The 15,391-nt window shown below is 39.1% G+C and overlaps 2 protein-coding genes across 2 annotated transcripts in view; both read right to left on the reverse strand.

Annotated features, from left to right (window-relative positions):
* Nucleotides 1-10,419, reverse strand: part of LOC128736563 (diuretic hormone receptor-like) — an 82,522-nt gene extending 72,103 nt beyond the window's left edge. The window contains exons 1-4 of the mRNA XM_053831049.1: nucleotides 10,322-10,419; nucleotides 4,361-4,568; nucleotides 3,954-4,082; nucleotides 3,711-3,834 (exon numbers count right to left, since the gene is read on the reverse strand). Of these exons, the coding sequence (XP_053687024.1) occupies nucleotides 3,711-3,834; nucleotides 3,954-4,082; nucleotides 4,361-4,568; nucleotides 10,322-10,419 (559 nt within the window). The remainder of the gene's footprint in view (nucleotides 1-3,710; nucleotides 3,835-3,953; nucleotides 4,083-4,360; nucleotides 4,569-10,321) is intronic.
* A 2,668-nt stretch (nucleotides 10,420-13,087) lies between these two features.
* LOC128733457 (transmembrane protease serine 9-like) lies at nucleotides 13,088-15,092 on the reverse strand. Its single transcript, XM_053827055.1, has 4 exons — nucleotides 14,212-15,092; nucleotides 13,901-14,147; nucleotides 13,648-13,835; nucleotides 13,088-13,595 (listed from the first exon to the last, which is right to left on the reverse strand). Exons 1-4 carry the CDS (start codon nucleotides 15,080-15,082, stop codon nucleotides 13,183-13,185), a joined length of 1,719 nt encoding a protein of 572 aa, XP_053683030.1. The 5' UTR covers nucleotides 15,083-15,092; the 3' UTR covers nucleotides 13,088-13,182.
* Nucleotides 15,093-15,391: the final 299 nt, after the last annotated feature.

Raw genomic sequence — 15,391 nt, forward strand, 5'->3', positions numbered from 1 at the left:
ACTGTAGAAGTTTGATTATAAAATACCCTGATTTTAACCCCGAATTACTCGACTACCAACTGACGGATACATTTTAAACATTTTACATTTGCTGATAGTTTTGCTACATACAGACATCATTTTTCCATATGAAGTAACGTGAAAAAATTCCAGTTTGGGGCCAATAGCGGTACACCCACGGTTGCCAGTATGCCAGATAAATCTGGATTTTGCCAGATTTTTGATTGCGCGCCAGACCAACAGACAAAGCTTAAAACCTTCCAGATATTTGGCACTGTGCCAGATTTTCGATTATCCGTCTTGCAAAAAGGTCATCACTTCTAATTTTGGACAAAATTTTGCATCTACGGGGAGCAAAACGAGCAAGATTTTTTCAGGAAAACGCCTCCCCGTCGGATTAATTTACCACCAGATTTTTGCCAGACACTTTTATTCGTGTTCGCCAGATTTTTGGGAAAACCAGGCAACCTTGGGTACACCTCACATGCTGCTTGCTTCGTTTCTGTGCTCTCGGTTTATGCTGATCTATTTTCCTAACAATTTAAAGTATTATTGCATTGAATAATTCAGACATTTTGCTGAACATATTTTTGAAGAATATACGTTAGTTGAACTCCGATTGGTAAATATGGCATTCAAAAACCTACACATGTTATTCAGTATACAACAGCGTGAGTAACCGAAGGTTAATAAAAATTGATGAAATTTTTTCAAGAAAACCTTATTGATGCATAGTTATGCATAGTTCAAAAACCTATAAACTAGACCTTTACTACGCAATGTATATGTTAAAGAATAATATTTCTTCTTACAACTTACTTTTACTTGCACTTACCCACATTAGTAACAACTTACTCAGCAATTTCATAAGAAAAAGAACTATCAAAATTTGTAAGTGCTACTATTTTGTTCAAATTTTGTAAGCTTATTCAATTTCCAAAATTTTTATGTAAACCAACGCACAATGCAACGTTAACTAATAGATGAATTATGTTCCGAAGACGTGTCGATTTCTATCTCAAATAGTAAGTAAGACCGTATAACAAAGGTTCCTTTCACCAATAGGTGGATTAAATCAGGTTTTTTGTTTTCGTTCTGCTTCCTCTTATTATGTTCCGCTTTTCCTCCTTTTCTGTGTAGTTCTGTTTTTCGTTTTCTTCCGTTTTAATTCTCTCCATTATATTCTTTTTCTATTATCGTTTCTCAATTTTCTTGCCCCCGCGAGAAAAGCTTTCCGGTTCCTTCTTTTCTATCCCATGTTTTTCTCTTTTGATCCGTTTTACTCCTTCTCTGTCCAGTTTGTCCTCATTTTCTTAGTTCGCTTATCCGTTTTTCCTTTTTCGTTTCTAGTTTCGTCTTTTTCGAACTCTCTTTCTTCTCGTTTTTTGTCTTCGGCTGTTTTCAGATGCCTAGATTTTTCTTTCTTCCTGTCACGTTTATTCTGATTTTGGTTTCCTTCTTTCCTTTTGCCATCCGGTTTTCCTTTACTATCCCCCGTCTTTATATCTTCAGTTTTACATTTTCCCTTTGGTTCGGTTTTCTTGTTTCGTTTTCATCTTTTTCTGTCTCATTTCCTTTTCCCATTTTCATTCCCATGTTGTCAAATCTTTTTCTCCTTTTATATCAAATTTGAACTTCCTGTTCCATTTTTCTCGTTCCTTCTAATGGTTTTTATGATTCTCTCTCGTTATTCATCTTTTCCCTTTTGGTGCCCTTAGTTTGCTGTTTTGTTTTTCTTTCTAGCCCCGTTTTTCGTCTGTTTCGTTCCCGTTTTCCCTCCTTTTCTATTGCTTTTTTTCTTTTACTGACTTGTCATCCATCGTCTTCTCTCTTCTTTTCTCTCTTGCTTTTCCTTTTTCTGCCCGCTGTTTCCTTTTATTGTGTTTCTCTTGTCTGTTTCATTTTTCGTCTATTTTTCCTCATTTTTGGGCCCGTTTTTACGCTTTTCCAGTCTGGTTTCTAATTTTCTGTCCCATTAAATCCCTTTATTTTTTTGTTTTTGTCTTTTCTGTTCTTCTTCTTCTTATGCTCTGCTTTTCCTCTCTTTCTGTCACATAGTAATTATCTGTATCTTACCGGTTGCAAAATACATATTATGATTTGTTTAAAGAGAGCACTTAAAAATCTATTTTGTTTTTTTTTTATTGCTTTCAAATGTTCTACAAAGTTATTTAGTATGTTAAAATACATATATTCTGGGAAGACAGTTTTTAACTAAGGTGCATGTTTAATGAGTTATAAAATATTTTATCAAAGAATCCTAATTGATTGATGCGTAAATCTTGTTAATCTGTGAAGAAACGAGTGAGTTATTAGCGTAGAAAGGTAGCAGACATTTTCAAGCAGATGAAGCAAAGCATAAAAAATATTTATTTTAACAGCCTGTCTGTATCTATGAGTCCGTCAACCTCGAAATACGCATCAGTGAAACAGTGTCTGGTAAAACATTTGTTGTCTTTTCTAATGCAACATGATTGTTCCGCGCTGTTTTGGCTGGATTTTAAATCCTGCCGTTTCGCAACAAAAAGCATCTCGCTGACAATGTCGAAGGACAAAAACCCTTCCAATACTCTAGAGATACACCCAATCTGGAAATATTGCACTTTCGTCAAGTCGAATCTGAAGATGATTCCGTAAATTGTTGGAAGTGAGAAGCGGTTGCTGGAGTTCTGCGACGAGCAAAGTGAACGAGGTGACTGTACAGAATCTGACGGCGGAACCGATCGAAAGCTTAGCTGAATATTTGTACTGTCTCTTATACTAATTAAACTACAAATAGAAAATAATTTCATTAATTTAATAGACAACGTAAGCAGTCTATATGCATTTCCGGTTGACCAAATTTTAATCGTAACACCCTTTAGGGTAGTTTATAATAATAGCAATAAATCATCCGCTGCTGATTTCAAATGTGTTTTTGTATATGTATCAGTGGAAACCCACTGTATAGGAGATATTGTGAATGGACTCTACTCTTTAATTGCCTTTGCTTCGCATTGTCCCATTTTATGCGCTCTGGGACACGAATGCCAAAGATTCCTCTTTTGAAGCTGTTATTACCAGTTGACCACTAGATCAATCCTTTCAAAAGTCGTAAATCTTCTTCATTGTTTTTTCGTGATATAACGCAGACGTCCCGGCGGACTAAAACCCGGAAACGTAGCTCATCTACTGTTTCCTATAATAACCTGGATCCTGTATCCAGGATGGAAAATTGCATTTCCATTCACTCTTTGCTTATTGCCGGGCGGCGGTGATATTTCTTTCGTTCTATCTGGGTTCGTAATCGAACCCGTTTCATCCGAACCCTAGGCATTGCGTTCCGAAAATTCGAAAACAGGATTGCAATTATCGATGCATCACGCTCGGATGCTATCGATGTTTGACACGTTGCTCGAGTCTTTCGCATTCGGAACGTTCAGTTGTTCATTTTGAATCACTCGCAATTGAACTTCTAGCTCAGAGTAGTTTAGATTTGTCGATAGATTGAACAATAAATAGTTTAGTATTCACTAATTAGTTAGATTGCTGACGCATGAGCTTTTCGATAAATGCTTGTTGGTGTTCTATAGCAAATATACATTTGTTCTATGCCGGCAGAAGTTCGATTTGTTGGTTTCATAATTAGTAATATTCTATTCCTTGATTTTAGTTCCATTCATTATGGGAAAATATTTGATTGTTTTGCTGAACGAGACGTGGCTACTTACGCGTGGGATCATAATGGACACCTTTGAACTCTTCGAAGCATGGAAGCACCGCCCAGGTGGCACGTGGTGTTTTTGGCCAGCATAGGATCCGGTCAAAGTCTACCGGACAACCATCGAATGGAGTCTGCGGGGGAAAAGGGACAGGGAGTTGGTAGTTTAGTTCTAGCAAAAGTCAGCTTTCTTTCCGCACGTAGAGATTGCAGTTTGGAGAAACCTATTTTGCAGTGCAAATCGTGACCTTACCGCGGCTTGTGCATCCAGGTGCGCCTGCAGTAGACATTCTAGCTCGGTGCTATTCTCGAACGATTCGAAGAGATCGGGCGGAAAGGAGTTGAAATCCTCGTAGTCCGCCACTATGACCAACGTGTTACACTATGTTTCAGTCGACTAGTTGAGTAATTTTTTCTCCGATGCTCAATGGCTGGTTTAAAGCACTGTTCCGGTAATAACTGGTGATATTTCACTACTATCTTCACTTCGAAATAAAACTCCCAAGCTTAAATTTAACTTTTTTGACTCCTTCTAGCATACGTTCCTCATATTTCACTTCCGGTTAAAGGTAACAAAAAGCGAAATTCGGTTTGCAAGTGTAATCATACACCACAGCTTCTCACGTTCCGGCAATCTACCGTGGGACGGCAGCAATTTACAATCGTGAGACAAAAACTCCACAAATCTCCGCTCGAGCATAAAGGTAAGCGTTGCGGTCGCTGACTGAAACATAAACTATTTCCGTTGCTTTTTCCGAACAATTCATTCCGGAAGCCCGTCGTCAGCGACGTGGACACTTCAGCAGGTTGGCTTACGGTTAGCTGACAGGCTTCCGGCGATTGCGTTTTCAGTACTACCGTCCGGCAACTACACAAAAAGAAAACGAGATTTTCACTGCTATTAACACCGCACTTTTCTGAGTGTCTATTCACCGAGAATTTCTTTCGTGTTTGTGGGAACCGGCACTGGTTTTGTTTCTCGGACAAGAGGAGATTATAGCTCACTGTCGAGCTTCCGCTTCAAAGACTGGCTAACGTTGATTTTTTTTCTGAAAACAGTGAAGAATGAAAAGAAACATTGTTAGCAGATTTACTCTATAGTTGGCGAAAAAAACATTGCCCAAGGAATAAAATACGTTTTCGGGGAAACTCCCGTAGGAAAAAGCTCAGAAATTGTTAATATTAATGAGTTATTGTTTCAATACAGTTTCCCATCGCTTTGAGCTTTCCCAATTCGAATCCGTTTTTGCAATGCAATCAAACCGTGGGAGAACGTGCAGACCGCTGGAATTATCATTGCCAACAGTCAGGATCAACAATTTATGTTGTGTATTGTCGATGTTCTCCTCATGGAGTATCGCAAATGGCTAGCAATCACAGATAAGTACGGTTTCATCCCACTTTGATTGCTTGGAGAAAAGCAACTCGTGTGGGACGGAAACTCCTAAGCGTCTATCTTACTTGTTTGTAAATAAACACAATGCAATAGTGAGTGTCTTAGTTAGAGTATTAAGTAATGTACAGACTTTTATGTCAAAGCTATGGAATTAGAGTTAATGTTTTGGTAGAAGAAGAGACCTGTTGAGTTTGCTGGAAATGAATACACATTCTTTTATTTAAAATCAAAGTAATACTTTGAAGGTAACATTATTAAAAACTGAATTAAACTACAAGCACTGTTTCAGGCTGAGTATTTGGTATTGTGGAAAGTTTTCGTTTCTGTTAGAATTTTTGTTTTGGTAGAAATTCAGCCTTCTGGTAAACAGTTTGCTCGAAATGAAAATATATTCTATATATTCTAGATTTTAGAATCAAAATAATACTTTGGAAATAATGGAGGTTTGTTCAAAAAGTATCGCGAATTTTGAATTGTCGCGTGCTACGTATGTTCGATTTTCGATCTTTTTGTGGCGTTATGTTGGTTCATTACCCTCACTGATGTTGATAATATCGGCCATTTTGAATGTTCAGTCAGTTTTTGACTGCTATTGTGCGTGGACGTGTTTTAGCTAATCTCCGATTTTTGTCTATTCCATAAAATGGTGAAGGTTTTTCTGACAGTTTTCTTCGATGGCAGGGGTGTGGTGAATTATAAGTTTTTGCCGCAGGGTAGAATGGTCAATAAGGAGTAACTATTAGATTCAACTAATACGCAATTTGCGAGAAACAATCCGCTAGAAACGCCAGGATTTATGGAAGAACAAAAATTGGCTTTTGCACCATGATAACGCCCCTGCTCATGCATCATTACTTGTGCGCAAATCTTTGGCCATAAACAACACTTCAATAATGCCTCACCCATTGGGGCCCTGTAGCCGCAAGGTTATCGAGTCTGTCTTGACAAGCGAATGGTCGTGGGTTCGAATCTTAGAAAAATCAGGCCATTCGATGTTAAGTGACTTTAGCATGGGTTTATTCTCAGGCCCCTCCATATCCTTCCTACTGCATTCTGCATTTACTAAAAACGTTATCGTTATCACAAGCGAATAATGTCTGATGGGGATTACTTTGAAGGGGACAAAATAGATATTCATGAATAAATAAACAATTCTTGAATAATTGACCAAACTCGTGACTTTAGTCATGACCTTGAAATGCGGTCAGGCATATATTAATATTTTTTTTTTTTGAAACGATGATTCTACAATTGATGAAGGGACGGTAAGGGAAAGTAATGAAGAAGGGTTTTTTTTTCTTGAATAAACATGAAATTCGCGATACTTTTTGAACAAACCTTGTATTGCAGAAAACACCTGAAATCACCATTTGCTATCAAAATTTTTTTCTGGCCTTATAAAACTCATGTTTTTTCACAATCTCACATCACTGTTTTAAACTCATTCTTCTTTTCTCACTTTTTGACATATGACTACGTCTTTGTTTACTATACTGGGACTGGGTAGCACTTTGTGAAAATGAAAATTGACCTGTAACGTTTGAATGAAAGATTTCAAATGCTAATAACTACTAAACTACTGAACGAAGCTGAACAATTTATGTGTCGTTGGATAGATAAAATAATCAGCAATTTTATGGAGGGGTCAGAGGGCAATTTTATGGAGGGCGTAAGATAGGGGGCTCCTATACAAATGAAAATAAATTTCTTCAAAACTCGAGAGCTCATCAAGCAAAAGGAACCAAATTTGGAATATGGGGGTTTAGGAGGTAAGATTGTTTTCTATGATGTACTAAGACCTCTTCCCCTTCTAAGAGGGGGGTGGGCTTCCATACAAATGAAATACAAATTTCCTCATAACTCTAGAACTAATTAAGCAAATGAAACCAAATGTGGCATGTGGGGGTGTTTGAAGACAAACATTTTTTCTATGGTGAATTGAGATCCCTCCTCTCTTTAGAAGGAGGGCTTCCATACAAATGATATACAAATTTTCTCATAACTCGAGAGCTCATCAAGCAAAAGGAACTAAATCTGGCATGTGGGGGTCTTAGAAGGCAGAATTTTTTCTATGGTGTACTGAGACCCATCCGTCTTTAAACAGGGAGGGGGGCTCCTATACAAAGCAAACACGAATTTCCTCATAGCAAGAGAACTAATCACGCAAATGGAACCAAATTTGGCATGTGGGGTTTTTGGAGGCATGAAATTTATTTCATGATGGTTTGAGATCCCTCACCCCTGTGATCGGAGGATAAAGACTCTCATACAAATAAAACCGAAATTTTTGCGTATGTGCTATATTTGCTGCTATGTAACAAGCGGTAAGCTGTAAAAGTAAACTTATTAAACCTTTTCGAAGCAAAAGACAGTGAATTGACGCCGCTAACTTATGTGCCTTTTGCCATACATGTCAAAAGAGGACATTCGAATGGCACGTCATATTTGCGATGAACGTGCTTTGGCTTTATTTAATGTTATTTGTAACCAATGGCCCTTTTAAAGGCCACAAGCGAGTTAAAGTAAGATTATTGAAACATGTCGAGCTACGCATAATCATATTTAATACAATAATCTGTGCGCTGGTCATTCATTACTATTTCAACCTTTATGATGCACACAAGTGATTTTTAAAAGAAATCTCTATGTCTCAATGGTTGAAGGCGTTGTATTTATGAACCCCCGACCACGTATTTTCAAAGCCACCATTGTATTCAATGAAAAATTGAATCTGAATATTTCGCTCGTCGCTTTTAAACATTCACTTAAACAATGGCACTCACAGATTCTCATAAACATATACATATATATATACATATGCCAGAAATGCAGTTTACATTAGTCTTTGATCTAATGATCTGATATAGCTCTACGTCACCCTTTCGTACAACCCTTAGGGCTGTATACCTTGTAGTTTTTTCTTCGATCAAAACAATTATGACGGCACTCTTGTTGCTAGTTTGGCTATCAACAAATTATCTAAAATATGAAATAAATCTACCACCTTATTTGCACAGTCAGAGTGATTTTTGGTTCGGACGAAGGAAAATTGTGATGGACGGATTTGAGAACGGTACGACGAATTTAAAAAATAAAGTCAGACGTATAACTTCAAAAGAATGCTTAGATTAATGGGAAATTGGCAGACATTAACTTTTCGTCAGAAAGCCGAATTTCAAAAGCAGTTTTTGGGCCCAAGATAAGCGCTCTGTTTAATCGCTTTTTAATAAAATTAAACTAAGTGTGTTTGTGTCAAATCAGTGCAAGAATTTTTGGGTTATTCGTTAAAATCCATCAGAAAAACAAAGCCTTGTGTATAAACGTCTTGACTTGATTCTTCTTTATCAACAGACTTCGTAGCTGGTTTCTATAGTACAGGTTAATTACGGGTCTAGTGGAACGACGCAACTTGAACTCTAGCAGCATCGCCTAGCCGAGATTCGAACATACTACGACTGGCTTGTTAGACCAGCATCGTTCCTCGAGGCTAACTGGGCGGTCGATATGTGGGATGGGAATTGCGAGAACTTGGATGTCCAACTTTAACATGCAAAGATACTAGCGAGAGAGAGAGAGAGAGAGAGAGAGAGAGAGAGAGAGAGAGAGAGATAGAGAGTGTGAGAGAGAGAGAAAGGGAAATCATTGCATGTTCACACTAAGCTATGAAGTTCAAAGTAGTCTGCAGTACTCTTGACAATCTCAAACAGCTTGATATCGTCTGCAAATAGCATGCAGCAATCATCCAGAAGCAAGAGTGTTATGTCGTTAATAAACAGCATGAAGAGCAACGAGCCAAGATTGCTGCCCTGAATGTTGGAGATTCTTAAGAATCGTTCAGATTACTGTTAACCTATCTTGACATGAAGCATTCGATTCTACAGAATAGTAAATAGAATCGAAACCGTCGTATAAGTGTACAATTAACGCCAGTCGCAGTGGTATGCTGAGGCCAACCCGATCGATTGCAGCTTTTAAACCGGTATAAACTGCATCAAACTGAGCACCTACGTTCGTGTTTTGCAGGAATGTTGCTTGGAATTGCATAAGGTTTGTAGCAGTGGAGCGCATTGCATAGAATCACTGTTAGTCTAATGAGACGTAGTGCTTACAGTTTGCGTAAAGGGCATCGTGAATTATTATTTCAAACACTTTTGAACATTACTAACACATTCAACTTCGGGCTGGTACCGAATGGCCGAAACATAAATGGGCGAATCACGAATGGCCGAAATCCAAATGGCCGAATTTCAACAACAGTCATAGAAGGCCGAAATTTCGTTTGGCCGAATTACGAAAGGCCGAATCAGATTACTTGATTATAAATACTGCATAGAGAAAATTTTACTTTGATTTATTTAAAAAAGTATAAATCCACTTTAATATCAGTGAATATTAAACAAGGAAGGAAAGCATTTCGTAAAATTCTGCACCTTAGTCTCAGAAGAACAAGCCACTCTGCACCTTGTTTTTTTATTTTGGTAGGGATGTTACTGCTTCGTCGTAATTGCCTATTCCCGTCCTATCCAACACAAATTATTAAAAGTATCAGTATTTTTATGACACAATGTTAAACTAGTTATTCCCTAATATTTTAGTTTGTTGTCTCTCATACGCGATCAATCAAAGTCAGCTGAGATCTATTTAAATGCTTTTTATCATTAAAGAAGTCCTACCAGCCAAATTTCCTACGTTTTTTCGAACGACGAAGAAGAAAATGTCGACTAATCGTTTTAATTTCCGTCATTCATAAATGAAAATTACTCACGCAAGGCATTGTCGTTATTCTACAGCCAGAAAAACTTGCCTGACCTGCAGAAATTTTGCAGAATAACCTTTTGTCATGCCGTTCTACACAAATACATGCACGTTAGCTTCGTAAACGTTGTTGTGATTTTTAGTTCGGATGATGAAAAATTTTGATGGACGGATTTTAAAACGGTGCGGCGAATTTAAGAAATAAAGTCAGTTGCGTAATTTCAATGATATGCTTTAATAGTCGCTTTTCAGTGATTTCAAAGTTCACGGATCGGAAGGTATATGTGTTTTTTAGTCAAATCAGCACAAGAACTTTTGGAGTATTCATTAAATCCATCCAACAAATGATGAAAATTAGAATGGCTTTACTTACTACGACGGGAATTAGAAACAAACCCTAGATACAGATAGTTCTTTCTTCCCCTAATTGTAGGTGCAAATGATTGATATAAGGTACGAGACCTATTTACCGTATTAGTAGTAAATGTTTCCTGGATGATTCAGAGTCAGACGGTCGCGAGTGTGCGCCGAAGACCCGCCGAATTTCGGCCATTTGTGAATCGGCCATTCGCAGGTAATCCGTATATTACAATCTGCTATCTAGGGTCAGGTTTGGTCAAATCTGGACATGTTTGGGAGACTCCGGGAACCCCTAGGGAAATCAATAACAAAATATGTGGTTTGATAATAAAACCATGTCCGGAATAGGCCATTGTGGTTCTAGGTACTCAATTTGGCTTATATGGATCTATTTTAAAAGTTTTAGTGTGACTTAAGGTGCCGTATGTTGAGCTGTTGTTCATGTGCGGGGTTCCCGGAGTCCTCTAAACATGTCCAGATATGACCAAACCTGACCCTAGATAGCAAATTTGGCTTTCATTGATCTAGTTATTGAATTCTAATGTGATTTAAGGTGTTGCACAGTAAATTTTTGTCCATGAACGAGACTGGGCATTTGTCTGGGTGTTCCCAGAAGTTCCCGGAACTTGTCCAGATATAACCAGCGTGGTACTAGGTAGTTGATCTGACTTCGATTAATCTTGTTTTAAATTCTGGCGTAATTTGAGGTGTAGCAAAAACTTATGTTCATGTCCGATACTGGCCATTGCCCCCAGTTTAATTCGGAACTTTTCCGGTTAGTCCTAATTCAGCGTAAAACTCCTAAAATGGTCACCAATGGGCATATATTGCAAAAAAAATCCATACCGGCTGCGATTTACGATCATTTTGGAAGTGTCATTGAAGATTTTATTTAATTACTTTATATGAGCAATCTGCCCTTTAATACTTCAAAAAGGCGTAGCCCAAAAATTCGTCGAACGATTTTTTTTAAATTGGTTCGAAGGTTTAGGATGGTAATACAAGCCAACTAGCTTTTACCGTATAAATGGCCTATTTCATTTTTTAATAAAGGTATTTTGAACACCGTGAGAGAGCTTCCATAACCAATTGCTCGATTGCTGATTGCAGGAGGGTGTTTAACACTTCTGGGGGAATTGTTTTCTACTTTACTGTGAGGAAAAATTGAAAATTTGCATATTAAAATACCCATAATTTCATTGTGACGTAGCTGCCAAAATGAATCTTCAAAGGTTGAACTCCTCAGTACTTGCATGTACAATTTATGTACAGCACAGTTTGATTTGTGGCAGGTATATTAACTTTGTCTTACACTGAAAACAAAAAATGCAAAGCCTTGGGCTTAAACGTATTTTCTAAGATTTGACCCTTCTTTATCGACAGTCTTCAAAGCCGGCTATTAAAGTACAGGACAGTAACGGGGCTAGTGCAACAATGAAGCACATTTAACATATTCAACAGCTAGCATTTGTGAAACTAAAACGCATCGGACAATATTGTAGCTTTTTTCACATTCAAGCATCATAACTTGTCCTTTTGTTTTCAATATTTGTTGTTTTTCTGAAGTGCCAGCAATGCTTTTGTTTTCTTATTTCAAAAACACGTGAATGCTTGTGCATACAGTGTTCCATTCGCGGAAATCTCCATTTTTTGTTTACATTTAAAGAGAGTTTAGCAGAAAGTCACCGACTGCCGTGTTCTGAGTGGATGCTGCTTCAGACTGGGTAAACGTCTCAAGTGAAGAGCAGGCATATTTCGACATAAACGAGCAACAGTATGAAAGAAAGTTTACAGCTTTTAAATAAACTGAATTGAAAGTAACTTTGGATTTTTTTCATCTCAAGAGAAATTTGCTAAAAAACAACAAGTAAACTGTCAATAATAAAAGAAACCTCCAAACCTGACTTGTACATTCAATAAATCTAAATCTTGCATTGGTGTAAGGTCAAGGCAAAGTTTCACTTCCAGCGTAATGCTGTTTCACTCATTTGTTTTCGGTTTTTATTTCCCAATGCTATATTTAACTTGCACCACTTCGTCGTCGTCGTCGTTCATGTTTTATTCACTTTTTACGCTGTGCAAAAGTGTCCACTTCAATCGAACGAACCATCCCTCGTACCTACTACGACCGCTCTCTGGCGAAGGGATTTCAATTTCACAAAAGTACCTCTTACACCAACACGTCGGAAAGGTAAGCTTCTTTACTTTCCGTACAGGAACCGTGGGCCACCTTTCCAAAAGTTTAATGCTGCTCTGGGGGAGGGGGAGGCGAAGAATGAAAAGCTTCGAGGGGCTACATTGTAATGTACCTTTGCAGCAGATCGAAATCAAAATCCCACCGGGTGTTGGGATAGAATTCGACAGAAGGTTGACGTTGTATTGTATTCTGTGTCGTTACGTCATTGTGGTCGGCAGCAAATATAGAAAGCATCTTCTAGGGTTCGCGACAAGATTTCGAGTATTAATATTTGAGTAGGTCGTGTAATCGAGAAAGAACTGAATTAAGTTTGTGTACCCTAGTGCTGTTATTTATCTGGAAAGCAAAAATTGGTTTCTTCCTAACGGGAAGTTAAACTGAGATTAAGGAAAGAGCATTTCAAATTGGAATCAATTGATAGAAGTGCTTGGAATTGTTCCTTCCAAAACGATGTTAGATAGTTCGATCCTTCTTGAAGGCAGCAAACTCGAATACAAATATAAACAATTCTCTTTGAGCAGGAGCGGGAAAGTTAAAAGTTGTCCTTTCCATGTAAGAGTTAAGCCCAGTTTATCAGAATTTGGGTCGACTATTTGTGTTCTAGGAACTTTCGTTGTGGTGTGGATCTAAATTAGAACTAAAATAAACATACAAGCTGATTATTTGTTCGAGATGCCTCAAGACAGCGTTTATTAATAACAAGCGTATTTTTAGGATCAGCAGGATCCTATTTACGCAAATAATTTTAGGAAGCATATCAGCACAAAATCAATCTCACTCTCTCATGTTTGCCAGTATCCAATCCATGTAGTATGTAACATCGGTGAAGATAGTCGGCACATACCCGCAGGTGTTGCCCAGTGAAGTAATTCCAAACTGCACAAATCGCACTCCATGCAATTTGGCACCGTAACCCAACGGTCCTCCGCTGTCCCCGGCGCAGGTATCGACGGAGTCATTGCCACCTCCTAAGCACAGTTGACCCTCCGCTAGCTGAGGTTCACCACGCAAGCCGTTCAACCATTCCTGGCACTCGGACCTATTGCCTGGCATAACCGTTCCTTTCTGCAGCACTGGCGAAAGCTTGCCAAGAAGATCGGTCAGACCCCATCCGGCGACAATGTAGCGCGGGGGTTGGTAATGGCGAAGAGCTGCCGAATGCGGTAGGCATATTGGTTGAATGTGATCTGTAGAAAATTGCGTTACGAATTGACGACTAGAGCAATAAATTTAGCCTACCTTCTAGAATGACATTTTCACCGAGACGAATAAGGGCGATGTCATGATGTCTTTTAGGGAAGGTAAACCGAGGATGAGTGATAATACATTCTATGCCGTAATCACGAACCGGTGGTGCACAATCCTCGTTGCCGTCATTGCAATCCTTGTCTTGACCCATGGTGTGTTCTCCCAAACGAACTTTATTTCTAAATAAAGGAAAAATAAACATCTAGTAGGCAGACTTGAGTAAAACTTGGTAGCATCTACATACGGTAAAGGATTTCTAATGCAGCTGGCAACCGTAAGGATGTATCGTACGTGGATTAGTGTACCCAGACAAAGAAACTGCATATTACGGTGCAATATTATGGCCATCCAGGGAAATTCAAAAACTCGTGTCGACTTTCCACCTGTGATGCGATCCGGAATATAAACACCGCAATGTCGAGGCAAATGGTTTGGATAGCTTTCTCCAGGAAGTGGATCAATTGCCTTACAAGTTCGTACGTCACTATCCCCTATAAATAATAAAAAAAGCAATTTCCAATTTCAGCCCAAACGTCCGTTAAGCCAAACACTTACGCACAAACTTCATCTGACTTATCCCACTGATCCACGAAAGATATTTCTCCACCTTCGTGAACGCCCCGTATCCTTTGCTGTGGCAGATACCAGTTCCATCGGAACGCGTCTGAGAGAACGAAACAATGCCTCCCAAAAACCAGGTATTGGCCCTCTTGAAGAATATTCCTCCTCCACTGTCGCCGTTGCAGACGGCCGTCCCATTGGTAAATCCAGCGCAAAACAGTCCATCATCGAGTGTTTGTCCGAATAATGTCCTGTCGCTCTTGAGACAAACTATCGGATCAATAACCGGCATATCAACCTTTCTCAAGATGGTAGACACGTCATCATCCTCGGTCAGTCCCCAACCAACCACCGTACCGTACTCACCAGTAATGTTAGGTTCTAGATTCACACAAACTGGTTGCACGTAATCGTTAAACTGAATAATCGTACTCAAATGTATTAACGCGATATCATCGATGAATCGGGTAAAATTTGCAAAAGCGTGAATCTTTCCCACCTCGTGCTGCTGGACGGATTTTGGATTAACAACATTCAGATCATGAATTCCCATCCGAACGACAATCCGGTTTGGCGCCAGCTGAAACCCGTTAATCGTGTTCATGATGCAATGAGCTGCCGTCAGTACGAACTGCTCGTTGATGATGCTGCCCCCGCAGGCGAATTCCATAGAGCGACCCTTCCGGTGGTAGATGGCCACATGCCACGGCCAGTCACCGGGAGACGTTTCCAGTCCATTTAGAATCAACTCATTGCCGGCGATTTGCGGTATGCCACACTGTGGTGGATTGTGATGGAATGCGGCGTACGCCGCACAGACGGCGATTACGATGAGGAACAACGACAGCAGACCACTCACCATCATGCTGTCAATCGAGGTGTGAATGTATTAACTGATGACCACATACTAAGCGTTCTCGGGCGAGCAATCAATGCTCTTACCGGTGGTAATGGCTCTCCCATTGCTTGAACGACTCAGAGATAGGTACCTACCTACCCAGTCAGCTGTTTAACCCATCATGACCCAACGAGGACTGTACCGTTTACTACCAGGATTGAATGAGCACTATTTATTCCATCTTCGAGATAGGAACGTCGACTTATGCATAAGCCGTAGTTTAAATTTATTATTTTGTACTGCAAATGTATTTTAATCGACAACAAATGGCACGGA

Source organism: Sabethes cyaneus, chromosome 2 (assembly GCF_943734655.1).
Source record: "Sabethes cyaneus chromosome 2, idSabCyanKW18_F2, whole genome shotgun sequence".
Lineage (NCBI taxonomy): Eukaryota > Metazoa > Arthropoda > Insecta > Diptera > Culicidae > Sabethes > Sabethes cyaneus.